Genomic DNA, 24,789 nt, shown 5'->3' with positions numbered 1-24,789 from the left:
GACGACTGGTGAATAGGTCAGCATTATAAATGCTTGTCGCATGAAATCAATTTCAAGTTATTACAACACATACCATTTAACGACAAACTTACGCCTAACAACGAAGTCCCAACAAGTCTGAGTTATCAATGTTTGACTAAATCAAACAAAGGACAGTCCCATCCCATCAATAAAAGGAACCAAGAAAATAAAAACTAAAAGTAAAATTTAAAACTTTATTTGAGTAACAAAGGCATCTCTAAATGTTTATCGTAGGAAGTATAATTAAAAACGTGTTTAGTATTACATTTTTATATTTTGGTGAAGAGAGAGGGAAAAGAATACAAATTTGCAAAGATTTTTCAATCTGAACATCCTGCAAACATTCACAGATCTGAAACAAAGCCTTTCAGCAGGACTACCCTACCACACTTTCACAAGAAATGGATCCACAACTAAAAACATTATTTCTCCTTGAGAGAACTGTATGTTCAGCAAATCAAAAGAAACAGCACGCCAATACATGCAAATCCCACTGAGGAAGAAACCCAGTTCTTTTTCACGCCAAGATTCCCACACCACATTTGAGACACATTCCAATCTCTTTTTTTTTTTTTCTTCTGCACCAGTCACAGCAGTGAAACAGCAACGTAAATACTATTGTGTCGATATTATTTTGTTTACAGATTGCATCTAATACAAATTGCACTCCAAAACTTCTTTCCTACATGGGAACAAAAAAAAATTATTCCTTAGTTTTCAAGGTTCAAGATATGATAGATTCATCCATTCATCCATTTCGGTTTCATGCAACAGTCTGTGTCTTGGTTCAAGATATGATAGATTCATCCATTCATCCATTTCGGTTTCATGCAACAGTCTGTGTCTTGGTTCAAGATATGATAGATTTATCCATTCATCCATTTCGGTTTCATGCAACAGTCTGTGTCTTGCAAGGTGTATAAAGAGCACAATTGGGTTGAGTTGTTTTGGGTTTTTTTATCTCTTCTCACTTTGTCCATTAAAACAAAAAATACTTTTATCTTAACAGCCAAGCTGTCAGAACTATAACTCATGTTGCACAGTTCGAATATATCGTTTTTATAAAAGGAAAAAAGAAATTGGAAATTTAATTGAGGAGCATGAAACATGAAGGAAGACCATTTGAGATTAACCATGTAAATAAACAGCTAAAAGTGAAACTTGAAGAAAAGCCTTGTGGTGAAAATGGAAGAAAGACCGCTAAAAGAGAAACATAAAGAAAGACAATTTGAGGTGAAAACATGACGAAAGATGATTTGAGGAGAAAACATGAAGAAAGTTAAGAAAGTTAAATCTGAAACATGAAGAAAGAGACAGAAGGTATAAAGTAAGATGAAAATCTAAATTCGCAAATGAGGATGGGATAACTTTCAGCCTCCCTCAACCATCATTCACCTATAAATACTCAACACAGTACTTAATAATCTCCTGATTAGTTTCTCTTCTCCTCTAATGCAGGGCACACAAAGACCCACCATCGCAATGCCACTACTAGTTAGCAACCCATATTTTCCTATTACCTACATCCATCACTCCTATTTTTCTCTCTGACCATACACAGAAAAGGCAAGCTTTCTCTTCCAGTACAAATACAATGCGCTCCTCAATGGGTGGACACCAAAGAACGGTGACAAGGAAACTAAATGCCCAAAGCAAAGTAAGATAGCCAGGCAGTGGGAAACAAAGAACACAAAACATTTCTACAACCAGAAGTGGTAGGGAACCACATCTGCTGATACCAAACATCACTGAAGGTGCATGCAATTATCAAACACTGATGGTCGGTAATCATGCATGAACACACTGAGTCAACAATCTTAGAGCACACAGAATATCAGCCCTCTAAATTGTTTCCTTCCACACCATATGTTTTACTGTCTAAATGCTCGTTTTGCTTTTTAAAAAAAAAGTTATCGGTGTTGTCAGGGTCAATAAACAATATGTAATTCAATCTTCGTGCTCAAATCCAGACATGTTATTTTTTAGCAAATCATCAAGCATTGTTATTGAGTGCAGCTAGAGAAAGCAGCATGACCTTGGGGGGGGGGGGGGGGGGGGGGAGACAATGACATCCTACAAGCCTAAAAAGAATAACTCTCCTGTTTAGCATTTCTTTTGAGTACATCAACATCAAAAACTTCTTTTCAAATAATCATTCACTTCACTCATTACAGTCAGAAAACTGTTATCCCACACCCATCATGCTCAGCATACAAAAATGAGACAACTGGGACATACCCCCTCCCAAATTAAAAAAAATTACAAGCTTACAGTACTGCACTAAAAAACTATCTAAGAAGTCTGCTAATTGTACAAAAGTAATCAAATTGCTGCAAGCAAGGGCACCTACAAGCTACAAAACACATGCAAAACTCCCAGCTGCAATCACTAGACAGCATGCACCATTTTTCCACACAAAGAGGAAGTGTGAGCAAAGCACACTGAGGTGCCTTTCACAGCAGTCAAAACCAAAGTAACCTGTAGTGGGTACACAACAAGGGAACAGGGCAGGGCTCAAGGCAAACAATAAGATATTATAAGTAACAAAAGTGGGTAAGGGTTGACTTTCTAGTCAGTTCACCCCCACAGTGGTTATTTTCTTCCGCTCTTTAAGTGCTATTGTACTTTTCCACAATTATATTTTCAAATGCAGAGAAATAAAACAAATGTGTCTGACCTCATTTGTATTGACTTTCATGTTTAGGAATTGCACAGATCAAACCTTCCCTCCAAAGTGCTACAGTAACAGTAAACTGGCGGTAGTGTTCCCCTGCTGGTGATATATCACCAGCTATAAGGCTTCAGATAAATCTACCCAGAATATGTTTGCCTTTTCCTTGCACAGCACACAAAAGAGCGAACACAAGCCCTAGAAAAGTTTGGTGAAGGAGTCACGAGAGTGTCTTACACAGGAGGGGGAGGGCCTTGTGAGGAGGGCAATAACTGCCCGGGTCCCACGTGGGCTATATGGCTGAAGGTCAGGGGGCCAGAGATCTCTCGATTCCGGCGGTCCGGGCTGTCAGAGAGGAGATTGCAAAACAAAGGAATGCAGCTAGATCAGGCAAAGGATTCCTCAGAGTTAGCTGAAAACTCAAGGTCATTGTGAGGTACAGGCACTCCTTTGGCATGGCATAGCAATGTCTGTACTGGTCCACACATTCCCATGCCAAGCATCAATAAATCAAAAATATATATAAGCAAAAACTAAAAGATCGAGTAAATGAATAAAAGTAATTAGACTTCCAATTTGAAAAATGCATAATAAGTAAAAGAATTCTAAGTAAGTTCAAACGAAAAATGTTCTTTACTAAGACCAAAGACCTGCAAAGCACGATCATCAATTCATTACTTCTAACAGTACAGAGCTGAATTTCGGCATCTCAAAATATATTTAAAATGCAAATGGAACTACAGAAAAAAAATACAGCATAAGAAATAAGAAACTAACCATGAGGCAAACTTTTTCCAAAGAGGTGTCTACCAAATTTTTTATTTTTACTTTTCCAATTCAAATGTCAGTTCAGAACACTTAGTGATCTGCAAAGCTCTACATAACAGAGACGTCATTCAAAAACAAACATTCCCTTCCCCCGTAATCTACAGCTCCAAACATATAAATACTATCCACCTCCAGGACGGGCAGTGACGTCGGTCTAAGATACAAACATCGTGTTTGCAAAAAAAGAAAAGTAAGGAAAAGTTTTCGTGATAGAATGCAAAATGTATAAGTTTTACTGAAAACAGATTTCAAGTTCAAAACTATCATACAACTGTGGAGATTTTCTTGGCAACGGATATGTCTTGTTGCAAACAAATGGTAAAATATGTTCACATACCATTCATTTTCCTTTTTTAAATGCCTATCATTACCTTGAACACAGTAACTTGAAAGATTTACTGCTGCTCAATACGAACACTTGTAGTCTACAAACTGAAAAATTGAGCTTTCAGTATCCTTCTTGTATAAAGTGCTGCACAGTAGCAAGTAAAAATGCAAATTATGACAGATGCATTGGAGCATGATGCTGTTCACTAAATCAAGACAAGCTGGTCAATCAGTGCTCAGAGAGAGAAAGAAAAATAAAAGACTCAAAGACACTGCAAATAAAACGTTTGTTAATCAGGGTGAAATCAGGATGTACCATTAGTACATGGTCAGATTATTTTCATCTATGCAAGTTAGTTTCTTGTGGGTGTGTGTGTGTGGATGTTTTCACTGCTGACACAAAACCGAGATAGTTCTTACAAAGATGCAGTAAATTTAACAGAATCATTCAGGGAAATTAAGGGAAATCGTGGTTGCACACACTTACAAGTTGAAGATATGTGAGCTGAAGAGGCAACAGGATCAAGAACACTGAGTATCTTCATCAACACGTGTACTTTTCTCAAATATAATGAAGCAGTCATGATGTGAAAAAAGTAACACCAATCGCACGAAAGTAAATAGCTGTATCAAAAACTCTAAGCCATTCCATCTTCAAGTACAAGAAATACATTTTTTTAATGAACAATTCATAAGCAAGTCAAAGCATTTTACCATAAATTCCAAGAAATAATGAGAAAGTTGGGGATGGGGGGGTTTAAACCAAAATAGAAAACCAACCCCCCCCCCCCCAGAAATTTTTACAATAAAAAGTGTGCAGAATCAAAACCCAAGACAAAAAAGAAATGTAGTGAGAACCTTCACCATAAATAAAAGATATAATTGAAAATTCATATCAGTCTCTGGGATGGACAGTATGGGAGGGTGGGAAGAAGGGAGTGGGGTTGGAGATGCATTGGCCATGAGTAAAACTGTAGTCGAAATTAAGAACAAACTCGACTCTTTTTCCTAGCCTATGGGTCTACACTCATCGGAGTATCTAGCCGAGTCCAAACAAAAATAACACACAGCAGACATCTAACTGAACCCAACTCCAGAAAAGATGAAGACATATTTGTCTACTAAAAAGTGAGGAAAAATATATAGATCAATACTTACGCTTTGCTAGATCTGTCTTCCTGGGTTGTTTTGAAAGAAAATCTGCGCTTATTGCGACTGCTCTTCTGTTTGAAAATTTCCATCACAGACAGTTTGTCCTCCTCTGAAAATAAAATGAATATGAAATGTGATGAACATTCTGATCTTGCACAATATGAATGGGGTACCACACATTTGGTGAAATTTCTCAACCATACTGGACAAAACCAAAAAAAGAAGCACATATAGGACAAAACTGTCAACCAATAAATATAAAAGATTATTATAATCCCATTTTTTAGAAATTATAGAAACTTTACAAAAAGTGCCACAGTTATTGGTATTATTCCTGGAAAAAGTAACTTGTGATGACATTCTTTGCCAATTGAAAAAGAGTTTTGAAAATGAATTCGCAACATGAACAACAGGAATGAAATGTTTGCATTCAAAGAGACAACAAATGAAAAGTCTATTAAACAAGTGCACCATACCTGCATTCATGTCCTTCAAATAGACAATATGTTGAGAGTCCAATGTGTTCAACAGGCTCAATGACCCATCTTTGTTCAGTGGCTTTGTCTGCAAAAAAACACCAGAAAATACTAGTCATAGGACAAACTTTACAAGGGAAGAGATGAAATGCATAGAGCCCACCCAGCAACGCTTGACCATAAAGAATACATCAAACTTTTATCCCAAAACAGAACAGCCTAAATCTACACACTAAAATAATTTCTATAAACTCTACAACGCAATGAAACTGAAAAAGAGGGCTGCCACTCAGATAAAATTGAGAAGCTGTTAGTGGGGAATATTAATTATTTTTTTACCCTAGCCCAACTAAAAAATAAACATTTTACCACCCATGTGGGAAAATACTAAATGCTCAATTCTGTTTGCTGGACTTTTTTCCACATAATTAGACTAAATCCTCAATTTGTAACACAGTATCTTGAAAACAGCGAAAAATAAAGTTGAAATGACTGGAAAATTTACACATCCCTCTTGGTCCACTGACCATGAACAACTATCCCATTAGTAGCTAAAAAGCTATCAGATAGTTACAAAGACACAAGTAGCTCAGCAAACAAAGGAACCCGTCCCGTATGTACTTACCTTCTTCAGACACAGAGTCTGCACCCATTCAGCTGTGGTGACATCAAAAACAAATATGGAATTCTCTGAGTAGCAGGCAAGGTATGGCGATGAGAAACCTGCAAGAGTTGATAACAATGCTTTAATAAGAAGCAAACCCTCAAAATTACCAGTTGCAACATACAAGACATTACCACAGTTTCCTACAGATACATATTTCCAACAAAAACAGTAATCACAATATACTTTTCAACAAGTTCTAAAATTAACTAAATAATAGTCTTTCATAATGACACCCTCCCCCCCCCCCCCCCCCTTCAACAAAAGTATTTTTTCCTTTACTTAAGCATAAATCCCTCCCCCTAACAGAAGCTTCTCAAGAAACTGTCTATTAAGTCGGGCAGCATCCCTATGGTAGGCCCACTGGGACAGAACAGGCAGCTGATGGGAGTGGTCGCATAACTTTGTTGCCAACCCCACATGGAGTACTTACTGACTGCTAAAGGAGGCGCTGGCCACAGCATCTCTTCTCCCCTGCTGCGGCTTCCAGTATTGTCCACATACACACCAACAACTGCAAACAAAGAATGACAACTTTGCAAAATTTCCAACAAGAGCTTGGGAATACATATAAACAAATAAAGAGAACACTATTCACACGGCATAAACTATTGTACTTTCAGGAAAACACAAAATATCCCCAGACCTTTCACTTAAAAGTATTTGGTAATCTGGGTACTCTTGTAACTAAATCAAAACAGAAGTGAACCAACATACAAAAAGCAGAGGTAGTTACTGAATTCAAATACATTGCACAAATTCCCTGAAACCGTAAGTCTTTTTATTTTCTCCACTTGTGTTCCTTTGTCTAGCTTGAACATCTGCAATGCATTTAGACTGGCATTTCTTCTCTTGCTCGGGTTCCTTCCTAACTACTGATCTGTTTCATCTCTGAACTTACTGTTAAATACAAGTAGGTATTCTCTTGGAGACAATTCCACAGCCAACATGGCATCTATGGGATTTTGTACCAGGAAACCAAGACTGTTGTCATCTGTGTTCACCAGAGCTGAAAATGAAAAGAAAATTCATGCATACAAACAGGATTTTTTTAAAGTATGATATGAGAAAACAACATTAGGGAAAATTTGCTTGACCAAAGTATAAATTTTGACTCGTTTTCACCCTTCATTGCAATCTTGCAACTTCATTTTAAAAGACAAACTAAGAAACCTTCAAACATATTCACCACAAAACTGCTTATCATTTTTATTGCTACGTTAAGAAAGTGTGGGAATGTTTTAGCAACATCCAGTGAAAACAATCAAGAGCAACACTTCAACTTACTCATTGGAGCTCCATCCCCTTGCACACTGTAAATGGCAAAGCAGGAAGGGTAGCCCACACACAGCCGTTCACTCATCATCTCTATACACTCCACCTGACCAGGCACCTGAACACAAAGTTTTTCACCAGTTAGTCACCATGATTTAAACAGAAAAGCAAATGGGATACCACTAATCAAATATGGGAACAAATAATACGTATACTTCATCAAAAATGAAAGTGATTTTTACTACATCGTAAACAAAAATAAAAGAGTGGATTCTGAAAGCTGGACAGATGAGCATTTACAGTACTTACTTAAAATGGACAAAATGTCATTCATGTGCTCAAGACTTCAATTATTGGAATTGGCATTACGATAAACAAGATACAAAGCTGATAAAATATCTTAAAAGTCAAAACATTATATCACACATTATTATAGAAATTCCACCATAGACTTAAGTTTAGCCACACAAAACAATAAAGGTACAAACAGAAATTTCAAGACTGAACGAACCAGTATCGATGAACAGCAAACTAGCTTTTTTATTTCAAAAATTTGTGTTTTAACAATCCACACATTTTAAAAATCATATGCTCCACACCTGAATGTCTTTCATTTTCCGATATCTTTGCCTCGTCTTGTTGATCTCATAAACCTGCACAGTCCTCTTGATAGCAACACAAAGAACACAAGAGCTGCCACTCTGAGGTTGCCGTATGACTCCGTGGCAGAATGTGTGGCACCCTTTGGTTTCGTTGATCTTTAACGGATCGGTGTCATGTCCTTCCAGGGCAGACTGATGAAGCAATTTAATGTGTCTCTGTTTGCCTGTAGGAAGACAAAAAAATATCATATTAGCTTTTGAAGAGTTTCATTTAATTCATGAGTGGAGTTGAAACATTTCCTTTTAAAAGATATCAGAACCTTTATATACCCCATCATTCAAATGTGATATTACAACCTTTGAACAACAAATCTTCTTACTGATGAGATTCCCTCACCTGGACTGTTTCTGGATCCAGTAACCACATATGTGTACATTGATCCACTCTATGAATGACTTTAATAACATTTTCAACACATACAAAATGAATTCTGATAATGACATTTTAAACAAGGAAAAACTTATCGAATTTTTAAATCGTATAACTAACCAATGGGAATTCCATTACACCTATCCAGATACACAAACAAACATGTTCTAGCAAATATATGACACCTTCAGTTTGACCAGTACAATTTCCTTGCAGAGACAAGCATAAACAGTTTCTAAACTCCTCTGTGAGAACAGCATTGCAACAGTGGTTAAGTATTAGTTTATTCCTAATATAACAAATATTGCCAGAGATCAAAAAGGCTGAATACATCAGACCATCCATCAACTTCAGAAAAAGCATCATACAACTTACCACTGATGAACACTATCAATCCCAGCTGTAGCTCTAGCACCAATTCAATCTGGTAGACTTGTTTCTTCTCACTCCGGTCACCTATCCGTATAAGCTCTGCGAATAAAAAAACAAAATACCATGAACCATCTTGTCTCAGGAGAATCCTTCAAAACAGACGTGTCAAGTCACTTTTCTTGAGGTCAAAATAATTTTGAGGACAACTTTCAGACACAAAACTGAAAAGTAAATATGTATACTTTCACTAAATGTGGGAAGAAATAACAGCAACCCTTTTCAGAAACATTTGTACAAAAAGGTGGTTTTGCACTTGTGTAAAATCTTTCTTTTTATCTTTGTAGCAAATAACTATAAAGCAAAAAATAATTAAAGAAAATAAGACAAGCTCTCAGTACAAAAATACACAGAACAGTAAAATTGGCAACTTTGAAAAAAAAATGATATTCAATATCAGCACATGACAGAGGCTACCAGACACCCTTTCTAAAAAAAAACAAGTGCCATTTAAATGTTTGTATTTTGGCTTTAATCCTACGGTCGATAAAATGAAAGAGCAATGCAACACTTACGGTCTTTGCTGAGATCCACAACATAAAGACCATCTTCTGTGCCCAAAACAATTCTGGAAGAATCTGAAAAATACACATCCCAAAAATATTTATTAAAGACACCAATCATTGATAAAAGGAACCAGTAAGCAAAGTAGACCAAATCCTTGCAACAACATAAAAACAGTCTTGACTTTACTGTACACCATTTCCTGAAAATTCTGGATTAAAAACTGTTTTTCAAATGAAAATACCCCTCAACTTATTCAATACTGAGCTCTACAATGGTGAACTTGACTTCCATGCTGGAAAGTGTTTATGGCTACTCATAACTGGTTTGACTCGGAAAAATAACCATAAAATGTAAAAACCATGAAACATATCTTCATGCATTTTCCTTTTTACCTTTATGTTAATTCGGTTGAATAGCAATGTAAATCCAACTCAATAGGTGAGATCAACATGAAGGTCACAAAACCAGTAATAGAAAGATCTTGAGAAGCTGGTAATAGTGTGAATCTGGTTGTCTGACTTTTCTGCTCACAGTAAATTTCTATGCCATTAGTAATCATACTAATATCAATACTAGTCTCTTCTGGTTCAGAATCAAAGATAACATCCTTCAGTTCACCATACATATGTATCTTGAGAGCAGCGTGCTTCAAACAGTCCAGAAGCAGCATTTCAACAAATTTTCACAAAACCACTGTAAATAGAATATCTTTTGTGTTTTTATACCATCCTTAAAATTTACATCACTTCTGAGAAGGGCTTCCGACCCTGCCTGTCAAGGCCAATGCTGGCTGAGACGGACACAATATCCCAGCAGAAAGACCCTAGTTACTATATAAAAATTCTGCTCACTCAGAAAAAGAACTCGGGTCTCCTGCTTGCGACTGTCAAACGCCTAACTATTACATCACAGATGCTGGTCAAAACCAATTCAAGAGCGCAGGGTCAAAAGCCATTGAAGAAGAATAACTTTTCCTTCACCTTTCCCATAATGCATGATGCCAGCTTTAGTCACTTGGTTTTTTCTAAAATAAAGTTATTTTTCTTCAAAGACAAAGCAGGAAGCAAGCTTGCTTGTTGACAGCATGTGAAAAGGGGTCTGTCTAACAAAATTTCTCATCCCTAGCACTGAGTGAGTTAACTGAAACTGATTATCAATTTAGCAGAAGAAGCCGACAAGGCAAAAGTACCTTCATAATATTTTTATTTTTTTAAATAGTAGAGGGTTTTACGGTGCTCGCAACTGCATAAGGTCGTATGAGCGCCAAGGGGTGGGTGTCAACAGAGAAGTCTTTACAGGGAATCAGACTTATTCTGCTCACCTCTCTAGCTTCAACAGCACAGGGTCTGCTTCGACTATCAAGGCACGCCAAAAATAGCAAGTCACAAGAGAGTGACAAACATACAAAAGAAGTAGAAGGAAAATGACAATAGTAAGGATTTGGAAAGAAAAAGCAGCAGTTCCCTGTTGTAGATCAGGCACAGTTATGAACGTGACATGAATCAGCCCATTTACAATTCTACTGTGCTTGAACGAGAAATGCCCCCCTTTGGGAATGGTCTAAAGACACAACAGTCAGTGGCACTACCCTGGGGGGCTCACAATAAATAACACAAATTCAAAAGAAACGGATGTCACAAAAACTCACCTAATATGGCAGCACAGTGCGTACTTTTCACCAAAGAGAGAGAATTATCACAAACTTCTTGAGCGCTATATACCTGCAACAACAAATATAAAGACAATTCAGAATTCCAAAACAACTGAACCTACACCAAGGAAAGTAAATGAACAACTTATCCAACACATAAAAAGAGCTCATTCTTATTACAGATTAAGTTAAGATAAAGCATTTCTTATGAAGAGATTTTCTTGGAAAAAGAAAGAAAACCAACAAAAAACTGTTTGCTTCAATGTCGGAAACATATCTATCTATACTTATGCATGTATTCATAAACCAAAATCAAATCAAAAGGTTTTTTTTACAAAGAATCACACATTGCAAAGAATAGTGCTATTCCAAACAAAATCAGTCTATAAAAAGTAGGACTGTGTCTAAAAGGCTTACACTCTTATTTGGCAGTCTCTTGCTCCGCAAGATCTTGTGCAGGTTGGTGAGAATTCCCAACCACTGGTCTTTTTCTTTCTCACTGTCTGCCAGCAACAGAATTTGGTGGTAGGATCCAGGAGGATTCATCTCAGAGGTTGTTACCTGAAATAATCAACAACACAATTGCAAAAATTACTTTACCCCAAGCATGAACAAGTCAAACTGAAGGCACAATTATCCCAACAAAATACTAGAAACATTATAAATGGAAAATCCCTTCCCAATAGCCTCACATAATATAATGGAAACTTTATAAAAAAAGAACATTTTATTGTAGGACATTGAATGGATGCTGCTGTAAACGAGTATGAGAAGAAAAAAAAATTACAGCAGACCTTCAATTTGCATCTTCTTACAGAGAGAGACCAACCAAACTCCAGTCAAAACATGTCTTCTTACTTAAAACATTTCATCTGACTCAAAGAAGGCAATATGAACAAAAGGTTCTGGGTAAAAAATGAAAGCCGCTGACATAAACATTTATAAATGCAAATTTCATTATTAAAAAAGACATTGCTCTGTACCCGAAATATGCATGGAATATCCTTCTTGTTGGCATGAATGACATCACTTGGTAAGACCGCTGCTGCTGAGAAGTCCTCATCCCTAGAACAAGAAAACAAAACATTAGAAACATGCTCTGAAGTTTATGCAGATGATCTTGTAAAGAACCATTCTCAATGCAAGTGCAGTCAAAAACTAGAGGTTCTCCACCATTCAATTTCTTTCATTTCAGCTACAAAATCCCCCTAAAATCACAATATGAACATTCCTCACCTTTTCAACAACTTGACAAATAAATATCTCACAACCTTACCTTATAGAACAGAATCACAGACATTACACACTGACTGGACAATAAGTAATAAGATAAAGAAATGAAAATATCACAAAATATGTTCACATGGCAGGTAGGAGCTCAGAATAGCGTATAAATAAATCATGGTCAAATGATCAATCCAAAATAAGTGTCCTCAGCGCTCCTGTCCTCCATATTTTCCAAAAAAATGTAACTACTGTAGCTTGTGAACTTCAGACATAAAAAAACTAAACCTCGAGATCAAATTTTAAAAAGGTGCTACCTTTATAAAACCACAAATTAACAAGTATCTATCTTGACTCTGGTATGGCACTTTCAAATTGTTGACATTTCATTCCTTAGAAAACACAATTTCTCTATACTTCAATTAGGACATGCAAAAAGCAACAAATTTCATGAAAGCTTAACTCTACTAGCAGACTATGCAATTTATAAATGCATTGTATCATCATTCTGTTTCACTGACTAATAACAAGTATTTTATCAAATCAAATCTTGCATAAAGATACCCCTCCCTCCAAATTAGAAAAGAACTCTTTGACACAGAACCCCTGAGACCTAGAGTAACATAAGAAGAAACATTTCTTTGAAAAACTACTGCCAAGTTTCAGAAAGAGAAATAAGAAGCAATAACAGAGTGCCTAGAGGACTAGTTCTTCTTTTCAACCCATTACCTCATATCCACGATCTGTTGAACCTGTTGACTCGGCCAGTTCTTGTCGGCAGGAATCTCATACAGAAACAGCTTGAAATCACAGACCACCATGTATTCTCTCACCCAACCTTTCTTGATGCCTCCTTGACGAGGGATCTGACAAAACGAATTATACAAAAGCTTGATAATGAAGAAATTTTTGCCTACAAATTCTACGAAACACAAAGGTTAATAAAACTAAGAGACAAGAAAATATGCCAGCCATTCACATACATAAATCTGTAATGTAGAATCAATTTGAAAATAAAATATCAAGAGTTGAATTACTACAACAGAATACAAAATTATACCAGTTTCAAAAAACCAATGTACTATTTAGATTCATTTGAGAAAATTACAAAACATTTTTAGTGAGCTTACCTTGACAAATCCTTCATACGCTGTGCCTTGGCCTTTATTTACATCAATACCATATGGACGTTTTGCTGTGAGAAAACAAAAAAACAAAGAAAGGATGTCATATAACAAATACAATAACTGTCTATTAAATAATTGCTATAGATTCACCACAGAATCCAACCTCGTAAACCCAGCTTCACATACTGAACACAATTCTCATCAAAAACTTAAGACAGAGATACTTGAAATATTGTCCATACAAATTATTTAATTTAAGGACAACAGCACTCTTGCATAATTAAGGCATGAAAAGGCTGACGATTGTCAGATGCTTTTCCAACAAATACAGTGAAAATCAATTTCTCTCTCCTCCCCCTCCCCAAGAGAATTTCATTCATTTCGACAGTATGTGACATGCAAGTAACAACCATTCCTTAACTCACTCAATCCTAGGCCTACACTTCCGGGTTGTCAGCTCTCCCTGGAAATTTTTACTTTTTGAACAAAATACTAAATTTTAACATATCCTACCCAAATTTGGTACACATTTTATTTAAACGTTTATTTGTGTGTTTTGAAAATTTGAAGGCAAATTATGTCATAGTTGTTATGCAATACTCCGTGGAAGAGGGTCTATATACAGAGTCAAAAAAGTAAACAAAAAGCGAGGAAAGGAAGTGCGTTCAAATTTCACACCCCCTCACATGGTTCAGGAATATAGCTTTCTTTGTTCTAAATTTGGGCTTGCATTTCTGGTCATAGTCTGTTTCAAACGAAAAATGGTTACTCTTCCAATTAGGCTATAGTCTGCTTCACACAAAAGTAGTGTTTTCTATAACAAAGCCCAATTTTCCATACCGATACTGTCCGCGTTAGGGTTGGAGCGTTGCGAGTGCATGCCGATTTTATCAGTGTTAGGACTGGGTGAGTTAAGCCTATAACACACCCTTCACACAACTGATATTGATTATCCATGACAATTAAAACTTTGAAAAACATGAAATACAAGTACAAATGGTCTCTTTTAAGCACAAGGGGGCTATCCCGAAAAATGCTTTTTGGAGAAAATCGAAGAAAGTTTTTGCGTCTTGTTCAGTTTCTTTAAATGACAAGGAGAGTTTCCTCTATAACCAAACAAACATACACACCAATGAAACCAAACTTCTATTATAAGTGGACTGGGTGGGCCCACTTTTGATATAGGTCAAGATTTTTGGAAAGCCGCGTGTTCTTAAAAGCGACCAAATAAGGCATTTAGACTGTTAATATACCGTACACTTCAACAACAGATAAAACTACTTACTTAAATCAGGTGGCACCGGGCACTGTTGAGGGCATTTATCCATACACGCAACGTGACAAGAATATCCACATGCTGGAATGAGCAGAAGAAAAAAAACATATTTTTTAAAATATAAAATATATCATGGAAAATTACGCGTAACAATGGGTACTGTGTAAGCCATTGGCCCAAATCACAGAACACAAAGCTTGAAATAGGAAAAGAAAGACACTCAAACAATTTTATTTGTAAAATGTACAATGTAGTAAACTAATTTCTTACTCATGTCAAATGTTTTCAGGGACAAATAAAAATCCTACAGCAGTTTTACACCAAGCCATAAGCAAAGCCTAGATAGCTCACTTACATTCACATGTGATGCCTTGTCGTTGAAGGCCCACCAGCAAACTTGTGCAGTAGTTACATCTGTACGGTGATTGGAAAGACTTGACGATAAACCTGGGAGAGAAGAAGAAAACATTCAGAATTAAATGGTACTTCCACTGAGAATTAAACCACCACTGACCCTTGCGAAAAGATTTTTCATAAACTTATCCAAAAAGGATAAGACAGTGAAAGATAACTTGCTGGACGGACAGGAAAGACAAACAAAAACTTCAATTAAATCAATGAAACCAGCATGAGCTCAGAATAGCGTATAAATACATCATTGTCAAATGATCAATATAAAATGTTGTCCTCATAGCTCATGCTCTCCTGTTCATTTTTTTAGATATTAATCAATATTATAAGTAGTCACATGTCGGAGAGCAAAAGACCCTTTACAAAGATTACACTGCACATCGATCTATGAAAAAGAAATATGTATCACAAATCTAAATGCATAGTTACCGACAGCAATTCAACCATGTTAAACTACAGCAGGCAAGCGCTCTTCAGCAAAGAAAACAATTGACATCTATAACTGAACCTAATAAGATGGGGCTCAGAATAGCGTATAATACAATCACTTCTAATTGATCAACATCATAGTGTCCTCATAGCTCCCATTCATCTAATATCTCTATGGATGGACACAGTAACCGACTTTCAACACAGCTTTCAACACACAAAATACAGCATCATAATTATGTGGAATACACTCTTGAACTTAGAGTCTGTATATTCTAAAAGAAAATAAATGTAACAAATATTTCTTTTTGAAAATACAGCAATATGACTTCTATTCAGTGACCACAAAAAAGCACCTCCATTTGTCTTTACATCTGAAGAAAGCTCATAATTCAGTCAAAGACAATTTCCTTAGTAGAAATATAACAACCTCAACATCTTTAGAAAAACAAAACAACTACCACAACTTTTCCCCTTACGTATTTCATTTCTTTACACAATACAATAGGAAGGAGATGGATGAATGATTTTCGTGGCTTCAAGCACACAAAAAAATGTAATGAATCAAGAGCTCAGAATAGCGTATATTACAATCACTTCAAGCTGATCAATATCAAAGATATCCTCATAGCTCTTGAGAAAGAAATCCAGGTAGTCAAGCCATGTATTTCAGGAAGCCACAACTTAAAGATGGGATTTTTTTTAAGCACAAATTTCTGGTGATGTACAAACAAATGACATGGAAATATGGAAATTAAATAATGTCAACTTTGTGTGATTATACAGAATGTTGTTTCTTCTGTTTAACAGTGCCTGAAAGTTTTAAGCTTAACAGCTAAGACCACCAGTAGAGATTTTTAATTGTAATAACACATGTTATGCTTTCTTGACTGCAAAAAAAAAAAGAAAAGAAAAATTGGAAAAAAATATCTATTGCAAGTTACACTGATTTTACGCATTGTTACAGAAAATACTTCAATAACTTCAAACTGCCTCTGGCATGTGGATCTCTGACAGAGAAAAGAATTGACATCCATAATTGAACTTAACAAGATGGGGCTCAGAATAGCGTATAATACAATCACTTCAAATTGATCAACATCATAGTGTCCTCATAGCTCTCATCTACCTCATGACTCTATGGATGTAGATACAAATTCACTTCCAATGAAGCTTTTTTCATACAAATAAGACCACCATAATTATGTGGAATACAATCTTGAGCTTGAGTCAGTATAAATAATTCTTTTTAAAAAATCAAGGTTATATGAGTATTTCATTATTGAAAATACAGCAACATAATTTCTATTTTATGACCACAAAAAAAAATGTACCCCATCTTTTCTTAACATCTAAAGAACGCTCATAGTACTGTCAAAGAAAATCCTGTTTGAAAAGATAGAGAGCCTCAACAGTCTTTAGAAAAACAAAAACATAAAAGCTACAACTTTTTCCCAAAGCATTTAATTTCTTGCACACTGCAATAGGAAAGAGACGAGTGAATGATTTTCGCTGCTTCAAGCACACCGAAAAACAAAGACTTAAGAGCTCAGAATAGCGTATATTACAATCACTTCAAGCTGATCAATATCAAAGATATCCTCATTGCTCTCATAACTGAAATCCAGGTAGCCATTAATGATGGGGAAAAAAGAGAGTATAAATTCTCGGTGATGTACAAACAAATGACATGGGTATATCATTTATGGAAAGTAAACTTAATCAACTTTGTGAGATTTTAAAGAATGTCATTTCTTCTGTTTAACAGTTCCTGGAAGTTTTAACCATAAAAGCGAAAACCACCAGTCTGTAACAACACATGTCATGTTGTTGGGAGTTTTTTGACAGCTATAAACACAAACAAAAGGGAATAACAAAATCTATTGCAAGTCCTGATCTTATGTATTGTTACAGAAAGTCGTTCACAAACTTGTAACTGCCCCCCGGGGTAGTGCCACTGACTATAGTGTCTTTAGGCCATTCCCAAAAGGGGGGATATTTCTCGTTCAAGCACAGTAGAATTGTAAATGGGCTGATTCATGTCACGCTCATAACTGTGCCTGATCTACAACAGGGAACTGCTGCTTTTTCTTTCCTAATCCTTACTATTGTCATTTTCCTCTACTTCTTTTGTATGTCTGTCACTCTCTTGTGACCTGCTATTTTTGGGGTGCCTTGATAGTCGAAGCAGACCTTGTGCTGTTGAAGCTAGAGAGGTGAGCAGAATAAGTCTGATTCCCTGAAAAGACTTCTCTGTTGACACCCACCCCTTGGCGCTCATATGACCTTATGCAGTTGCGAGCGCCGTAAAACCCTCTACTACTAAAAAAAACCCCAACAAACCTGTAACTACTTCTGGCAAGTGGCTCTCTATCAAAGAAAAGAATTGACATCCATAATTAAACCTAACAAAATGGGGCTCAGAATAGCGTATAAATACAATCACTTCAAATTGATCAACATCATAGTGTCCTCATAGCTCCCATCTATCTCATGTCTCTATGGACGTAGACACAAATTCATTTCCAATGAAGCTTTCTTCACAGAAATAAGAGCCCCACAATTATGTAGAATACAATCTTGAACTTAAGTCGGTATGAATTTAATTAATAACTCATATAAGAAATAGAAATTTCTATTTTGCGACCACAAATAAATGTACCTCCTTTTTTCAGTAACATCTGAAGAAAGTTCATAATACTGTCAAAGAAAATCCCCTTTGTCAAGATAAAAAAAACTCAAACAGTTTTTAGAAAAGCAAAAGCAGAAGAGCTACCATCTTAACTTTTTCCCAAAGTATTTCATTTCCTTGTTCAAAGCACTAAAAAGGAAATGAATGAATTATTTTCAATACTTCAACCAAACAAAAAAACAATATGAATGAAGAGCTCAGAATAGCGTATATTACAATCACTTCAAGCTGATCAATATCAAAGTTATCCTCATAGCTCTCACTACTAAAATCCATACGCCAAGTCCTGTATGTCAGAAAACCATAACTTTAAAAAAACTAACTTTAATATGACATGGATATATATCATTTATGGAAAATAAACTTTGTGCCATTAAAAAGAGCAATATTTCTTCTTTATAACAGTTCTTAAAAGTGAAGACCCACATCTTTCCCATTATTTGACTGCTAAAAAAAAAACTAAAATGGAAATGACAAATCTGTTGCAAGTTGCACTGATCTTGTTCACTGTTACAGGAAGTAGTTCAATAACTTCAACCTACAACAAGCATGTGGCCCTCCAACAAATCAAAAGAATTGACATCCACAATTAAGCCTAACAAGATGGGGCTCAGAATAGCGTATAAATACAATCACTTCAAATTGATCAACATCATAGTGTCCTCATAGCTCCCATCTATCTCATGTCTTTATGGATGTAGACACAAATTCATTTCCAATGAAGCTTTCATCACCGAAATAAGAGCCCCATAATTATGTAGAAAACAATCTTGCACTTAAGTTGGTATGAAAAACTCTTAGATAAAAAAAATTAAATGAATGTTATGAATATTTTTTGGGGGGAAAATACAGCAACATAATTTTTATTTAGCGACCACAAATAAACATACCTCCTTTTTCTTAGTAACATCTATAGAATGCTCATACTGTCAAAGAAAATCCTGTTTGTCGAGATAAAGAACCTCAACGGTCTTTCGAAAAGCAGAAGCATAAGAGCTACCATCTTAACTTTTTCCCAAAGTATTTCATGCCTTGTGCAATGTAACAAGGAGATAATTGAATGAATTTCGATACTGTAACCAAACAAAAAAACAATATGAATTAAGAGCTCAGAATAGCGTATATTACAATCACTTCAAGCTGATCAATACAAAAGTTATCCTCATAGCTCTCACTACTAAAATCCATACGCAGAGTCATGTATGTCAGAAAACCATAACTTAATGGCGGAACAAAAAAAAACAAAAAAGCACAAAGTTTGGATGCAATACAAACTAACTTTAAGATGACAAAATGGACCTATCATTCATGGAAAATATAAGTTTGTGCGATTATAAAGAGCAACATTTCTTCTTTTTAACAGTTCTTTAAAGTGAAGATCCACATCTTTCCTGTTATTTGACTGCCAAAAAAAAACCCTAAAATGGAAATGACAGAACCTGTTGCAAGTTGCACTGGTTTTGTTCACTGTTACGGGAAGTAGTTCAATAACTTCAACCTACCACAAGCATGTGGCCCTCCGACAAATCAAAAGAATTGACATCCAAAATTAAGCCTAACAAGATGGGGCTCAGAATAGCGTATAAATACAATCACATCAATTTGATCAACATCATGGTGTCCTCATAGCTCCCATCTATGTAGACACAAGTTCATTTCCATTGCAGCTTTCATCACAGAAATAAGAGCCCCATAATTATGTAGAAAACAATCCTGAACATGAGTCGGTATGAATAACTCTTATATAAAAAGAATTAATGTTATGAATATTTCTTTTTGAAAATAGAGCAATATAATTTCTATTTAGTGACCTCAAAAAAGAACCTCTATTTTCCTTTACGTCTAAAGAAAGCTCATAATCTGTCAAAGAAAATTCCCTTTGTAGAGATAAAGACCCTCAACGACTTCAGCAAAACAAAAGCATAAGAGCTACCATAAAATAAACAACCAAAACTTTTTCCCAAAGTATTTCATTTCTTTCCACATTGCAATTGGAAGCAGATGAGTGAATGATTTTTCGCTACTTAAACCAAATGAAAAGCAAATGGATTAAGAGCTCAGAATAGCGTATATTACAATCACTTCAAGCTGATCAATATCAAAGTTATCCTCATAGCTCTCAAGAGTGAAATTCAGGTAGCCAAGGAATGTATTTCAGGAAGCCATAGTTAAAAGAAAAAAGTATGAAGTTTTGATGAAGTACAAACTAACTTTAATTTAAGAAGACATGAATGTAATATCCACTTGATGTGTTTATAAAGAACATCATTTCTTCTTTTTAACAGTGCCAAAAAGTTGCAAGCTTAAGCGCAAAGACTGCTATCTTTGCTTTTTTAATAATAAGAACACATCTTTCCTGTTTTACGACGGCTGAAACACCCCTAAAATCAAAATGAAAAAATCTATTGCAAATTACACCGACTTTTACGCACTGTTGCAGAAAGTAGTTCAATAACTTCAACCTACCACAAGCATGTGGCTCGCTGGGAAATCAAAAGAATTGACATCCACATATGAACCCAACAAGATGGGGCTCAGAATAGCGTATAATACAATCACTTCAAACTGATCAACATTGTAGTGTCCTCATAGCTCCCATCTATCTCATGACTCTATGGTTGTAGACATAAACTCACTTCCAAAGTAACGTTCATTACAGAAAAAAGAGAATCATAATTATGTTTCATACAATCTTGAGCTTGGGACAGTATAAATGTCATTTAAAAGAAAATCAATGTTATGAATATTTCTTTCTGAAAATACAGCAATATCGTTTCTATTTAGTTACCACAAAAGAGCACCTCCATTTTTTCTTTGTTCGAGAGCTACATGCTTGTGGTAGGTTGAAGTTTTTTAACTACTTTCTGTAACAATTATATCTAAAGAAAGCTCATAATGCTGTCAAACAAAATTCCCTTTGTAAAGATAAAGAATCTTGGCAATTTAAGAAAGCAAAGGCATAGAGCTACCATAACTTTCTACCAAAGTGTTTCATTTCTTTCCACACTGCAATAAGAAGAAGACGAGTGAATGATTTTCGCTTTCAACCCAACAGAGAAGCAATATGAAGAAAGAGCTCAGAATAGCGTATATTAAAATCACTTCAAGCTGATCAATATCAAAGTTATCCTCATAGCTCTCATGACTAAAATCCATGTAGCCAAGTCATGCATGTCAAGAAGCCTTAATATAGTACAAAGTTTGGATGACGTTCTAACTAACTTTAAGATGACATGGATATATCATCTATGGAATATCAACTTGTGTAATTGTAAGATTATCATCTTTTTTAAAAACTGTACCAGGAAGTTGTAAGCTTAAAAGCAAAGACCACCAGCTTAGCTTTATTAATGGCAAAAACATATTATCTTTCCTGTTTTTTGACTGCTAAAACACCTCTAAAATGGAAATGACAAAATCTATTGAAAGTTACTCTGATCTTATGCATTGTTGCAGAAAGTATTTCAATAACTTCAACCTACCGCAAGCATGTGGCTCTCAAACAAAGAAAAGAACCGACATCCATAATGGAACTTAACAAGATGGGGCTCAGAATAGCGTATAATACAATCACTTCAAATTGATCAATATCATAGTGTCCTCATAGCTCCCATATCTCATATATCTATGGAAGTCTGACAAAATGACATATGAAGAAGCTTATGTGTCCAATATATTTTTTATTTTTTTTTTTTTACGGCACTATAATTAACTGTGGAATGCAATCTTGAACTCGTTTCATTCCACATAGACAACATTAGAGAGAAAATTAATCTAGCTAATACTTCTTTTAGAAAATATGGCAATATTATTTCTACCTGGTGATTGTTACAAAAAGTTTTCCCTCCCTTTTTTCTAAAATCTAATGGCAGCTCATAAGACTGTCACTGAAATTTGACATTACTATAACCTTTTCTCAGCGTATTTAATTTCATTACAAGTTGCAACAGGAAGGAGATACATTATTAATTTTCGCTGTTTTAACCACACAGTTAAGTACAAGATAACTGAGTTAAAGCCTTTTAAGTGGGTCCTTTTTTTAAAGACTTAGTATTATGGATCAAAGAGCTCAGAATAGCGTATATTACAATCACTTCAAGCTGATCAATATCAAAGTTATCCTCATAACTCCCATGATTCCTTGAATGGTAAACAAAGAGATTAAAATCCAAGTAACCTTCTCACATATTAAAGGAAGACATAGCTTAGCGATGGGACAAAGAGACATACAAAAAAGAGTGCGACTAAGATTTTAATAGCTACAACAAATTGTGATTTTTCAGGAATGTGAATTTTAAGTGTTTAAGAAGGTGTTGAAAGCTCATAACCAAAGAAAACCTGATGGGAGTTTTTTTGGTTTTTTTAAACAATGAGAACAAATCAGTTCCATAATATCACCATTTTTTTAACAATTTCATTTTTTCACTGATAAATCAACCTACAAAGGGAAATTTAAAAAATAATGCAAATGACACTGACCTTTCGAATTATTACGGACTGCAGTTCATTAACTTTAAACTATAGCAGGCATGTGACCTCTGACAAAGATGGAATTTACTTACATCAATAAATAACGGAACATAACTAGCTGGGGCTCAGAATAGCGTATAAAACAATCACTTCAAATTGATCAAGAGCAGAGTATCCTCACAGCTCCCAGATTCCTCAACTTCAGAGATGTCTGTACAAACTGACCTACAATTTAGCAGTAGAGTTTATCATTTCGGAAAAAATAGCACCACAATGCTTTAAGCTAGTTTGCTTATTGGTAAAAACTTTCAGAGAAAATTAATTTGATAACTATTTTATGGTAAAAAAGACAGCAACATTGTGAGAACAAAACAAAAAATTCCCTTTTTAAAAAAAAAATTAAGACCTTATAGCTTATAATCAAAGAAAATTCCCTTGCGAAGTTATGCACAAAGATTCTGAACAACCTTTATCAAGGTGAATACAAGCAAGGTACATTTTTCCTGAAAGCATTTCATGGCCACCACTGCAATCATTTCACTATGCAATTTGCAAAAAGAAAAAGGTGCTGAATACTGTAAAACCTTCAGAATATCATTTCTCATTGTTCACAGAATGTGATTTATATCTAAAAAAAGCCACTTTCTATTGACATTTAATAAATAGGAGCAAATATAGTGTACATGTTTTTTGCCCCAATGGACAAAATTTAGAAAATTTAGAGGGCAGCTAAACAGGAGCTCAGAATAGCGTATATTACAATCACTTCAAACAGATCAATATTAAAGTTATCCTCACAGCTCCCATACCTATAAAGTCTGTGAGCAAAGTACAAGTTTAGGACATGTAAAACCTGTTTCACTCATCAATATTTCACAATCAGTTCGAAGTAAATATCTCAACAAATGTTTTCCATCTTCATGATATGTAGCCCCTTTCACCTGCAAATGTGAGCGATGTATTTTTTTACAAAAAATTACCACCTTATGAGATGGAAAGTCTTTTAAACTGGATAATCTGTATCCCAATTAGCACCTGGATGGGAAAAACTGTGTAAAAGTGTCTTGTCATTCATATAAGTGAAGGGAAATCATTCTAACACAACAGACACACAGCACACGGCAGGACCTGAATAATTGAGAAGCAATTCTTTTTATAAAAGAGAAACAAATAATTTCTTTTAAAGCAAAAGCAAAAAAAAAAAAAAAAGCTTGTACGTAATTATGTTAGCAAAACTACAAGGTCAGCTGGGGGGGGGAGAAATATGATGACCATATGTACAAACCTGTGAGTTTTGGCATGTGGAGACTTGGGAGAGTTTGGCTCTCTAGCACCAGTGTTTCCCGCCTGTGGCGACGCACGGCGCTGGCCGGGGCTCCCGGCTTTGTTGCCGCCCCAGGGGGGTTCGTACACTGGCTCGTAGGGCTGGGTGAAGTGGACATCGCGGGGGAAGGACGATGACTCCGGAGTGTCGCTGCCTCCACGGATGTCGGAGCGAGAGTCTGTCCGCGAGTCAGTCCGCGATGTGTTGTCCGCTTCGCTGTCATCCTCTCGTTCACTGTCATTTGACATTTGCTGTTAACAGAAGGAAAAAGAAATAAATAGGCACCAAGTCCAACCCAATGACGGGATCAGAAGGTATATTTCAGACATATGCACACAACATTGACATTCACACAATATTCATACACTTCCTTCATTTAATCCCAAGAAAACCAACAGTCACTCTAGCCACGAGCTTTGTATATATTATGTTCACATACCAAAATAGCCCTTTAAGCCAATTGAAACTCAACACATAAAATAACAACCATAACATAAGAAAATATCACAAATTAAAGCTTGAATGGGAAGAACTACAACATTTCATGAAAGTCAACAACAGTTGAACATTTTACTTACATCTGGCATCAGTGAGTAACGATCATTGAGGTATTCCAGTATTGAGGAGGAACTCTTTCCACCAGACCTTTCCCCTGTTGAATGAAAGATCAGGTTATTACAGAAGAGGTCATTACAAACAAGCATTCACATGATGCTCAGCCTATGAAATAAAACAATATCACATTTCAGAATGTCTTGCATATATGCCTGTCCAAATGAGTTTTTTAAAAACCTAGAGAACTC

At 35.6% G+C, this 24,789-nt stretch overlaps 1 protein-coding gene, 17 non-coding genes and 1 pseudogene across 28 annotated transcripts in view; all 19 read right to left on the bottom strand.

The window, feature by feature from the left end:
• LOC101856973 (serine/threonine-protein kinase MRCK alpha) overlaps positions 1-24,789 on the bottom strand; it is a 72,409-nt gene that overhangs the window by 18,529 nt on the left and 29,091 nt on the right. For 6 of the 11 annotated variants that reach the window (XM_035971028.1, XM_035971030.1, XM_035971029.1 and 3 more), the window contains exons 22-41: positions 24,565-24,638; positions 23,948-24,237; positions 15,016-15,107; positions 14,670-14,741; positions 13,388-13,452; positions 12,987-13,123; positions 12,017-12,098; positions 11,451-11,594; positions 11,031-11,103; positions 9,391-9,453; positions 8,822-8,917; positions 8,014-8,240; positions 7,427-7,532; positions 7,041-7,148; positions 6,573-6,653; positions 6,101-6,198; positions 5,476-5,563; positions 5,006-5,108; positions 4,335-4,352; positions 2,930-3,037 (exon numbers count right to left, since the gene is read on the bottom strand). In XM_035971028.1, coding sequence (XP_035826921.1) covers positions 2,930-3,037; positions 4,335-4,352; positions 5,006-5,108; positions 5,476-5,563; positions 6,101-6,198; positions 6,573-6,653; positions 7,041-7,148; positions 7,427-7,532; positions 8,014-8,240; positions 8,822-8,917; positions 9,391-9,453; positions 11,031-11,103; positions 11,451-11,594; positions 12,017-12,098; positions 12,987-13,123; positions 13,388-13,452; positions 14,670-14,741; positions 15,016-15,107; positions 23,948-24,237; positions 24,565-24,638 — 2,125 coding nt within the window. The remainder of the gene's footprint in view (positions 1-2,929; positions 3,038-4,334; positions 4,353-5,005; positions 5,109-5,475; positions 5,564-6,100; positions 6,199-6,572; positions 6,654-7,040; positions 7,149-7,426; positions 7,533-8,013; positions 8,241-8,821; positions 8,918-9,390; positions 9,454-11,030; positions 11,104-11,450; positions 11,595-12,016; positions 12,099-12,986; positions 13,124-13,387; positions 13,453-14,669; positions 14,742-15,015; positions 15,108-23,947; positions 24,238-24,564; positions 24,639-24,789) is intronic. The other 5 variants (XM_005103213.3, XM_005103220.3, XM_005103218.3 and 2 more) reach the window with 3 other exon arrangements.
• LOC118478080 lies at positions 12,405-12,475 on the bottom strand. The gene has a single exon (XR_004858793.1). It is a non-coding gene; the product is annotated as a small nucleolar RNA U54 (small nucleolar RNA).
• Positions 15,288-15,357, bottom strand: LOC118478093. The gene has a single exon (XR_004858805.1). It is a non-coding gene; the product is annotated as a small nucleolar RNA U54 (small nucleolar RNA).
• LOC118478075 lies at positions 15,588-15,655 on the bottom strand. The gene has a single exon (XR_004858788.1). It is a non-coding gene; the product is annotated as a small nucleolar RNA U54 (small nucleolar RNA).
• LOC118478088 lies at positions 16,066-16,134 on the bottom strand. The gene has a single exon (XR_004858800.1). It is a non-coding gene; the product is annotated as a small nucleolar RNA U54 (small nucleolar RNA).
• Positions 16,554-16,621, bottom strand: LOC118478077. The gene has a single exon (XR_004858790.1). It is a non-coding gene; the product is annotated as a small nucleolar RNA U54 (small nucleolar RNA).
• LOC118478079 lies at positions 17,043-17,111 on the bottom strand. The gene has a single exon (XR_004858792.1). It is a non-coding gene; the product is annotated as a small nucleolar RNA U54 (small nucleolar RNA).
• LOC118478082 lies at positions 17,914-17,982 on the bottom strand. The gene has a single exon (XR_004858795.1). It is a non-coding gene; the product is annotated as a small nucleolar RNA U54 (small nucleolar RNA).
• Positions 18,383-18,451, bottom strand: LOC118478089. The gene has a single exon (XR_004858801.1). It is a non-coding gene; the product is annotated as a small nucleolar RNA U54 (small nucleolar RNA).
• LOC118478081 lies at positions 18,796-18,864 on the bottom strand. The gene has a single exon (XR_004858794.1). It is a non-coding gene; the product is annotated as a small nucleolar RNA U54 (small nucleolar RNA).
• LOC118478094 lies at positions 19,295-19,363 on the bottom strand. The gene has a single exon (XR_004858806.1). It is a non-coding gene; the product is annotated as a small nucleolar RNA U54 (small nucleolar RNA).
• LOC118478087 lies at positions 19,756-19,824 on the bottom strand. Its single transcript, XR_004858799.1, has one exon. It is a non-coding gene; the product is annotated as a small nucleolar RNA U54 (small nucleolar RNA).
• Positions 20,243-20,311, bottom strand: LOC118478078. Its single transcript, XR_004858791.1, has one exon. It is a non-coding gene; the product is annotated as a small nucleolar RNA U54 (small nucleolar RNA).
• Positions 20,720-20,787, bottom strand: LOC118478086. The gene has a single exon (XR_004858798.1). It is a non-coding gene; the product is annotated as a small nucleolar RNA U54 (small nucleolar RNA).
• Positions 21,263-21,331, bottom strand: LOC118478084. Its single transcript, XR_004858796.1, has one exon. It is a non-coding gene; the product is annotated as a small nucleolar RNA U54 (small nucleolar RNA).
• Positions 21,735-21,802, bottom strand: LOC118478076. The gene has a single exon (XR_004858789.1). It is a non-coding gene; the product is annotated as a small nucleolar RNA U54 (small nucleolar RNA).
• LOC118478091 lies at positions 22,255-22,323 on the bottom strand. Its single transcript, XR_004858803.1, has one exon. It is a non-coding gene; the product is annotated as a small nucleolar RNA U54 (small nucleolar RNA).
• LOC118478083 lies at positions 22,779-22,851 on the bottom strand (annotated as a pseudogene).
• LOC118478090 lies at positions 23,397-23,465 on the bottom strand. Its single transcript, XR_004858802.1, has one exon. It is a non-coding gene; the product is annotated as a small nucleolar RNA U54 (small nucleolar RNA).

This window comes from Aplysia californica, unplaced genomic scaffold (assembly GCF_000002075.1).
Source record: "Aplysia californica isolate F4 #8 unplaced genomic scaffold, AplCal3.0 scaffold00363, whole genome shotgun sequence".
Lineage (NCBI taxonomy): Eukaryota > Metazoa > Mollusca > Gastropoda > Aplysiida > Aplysiidae > Aplysia > Aplysia californica.
This window is presented reverse-complemented; position numbering and strand designations above follow the sequence as displayed.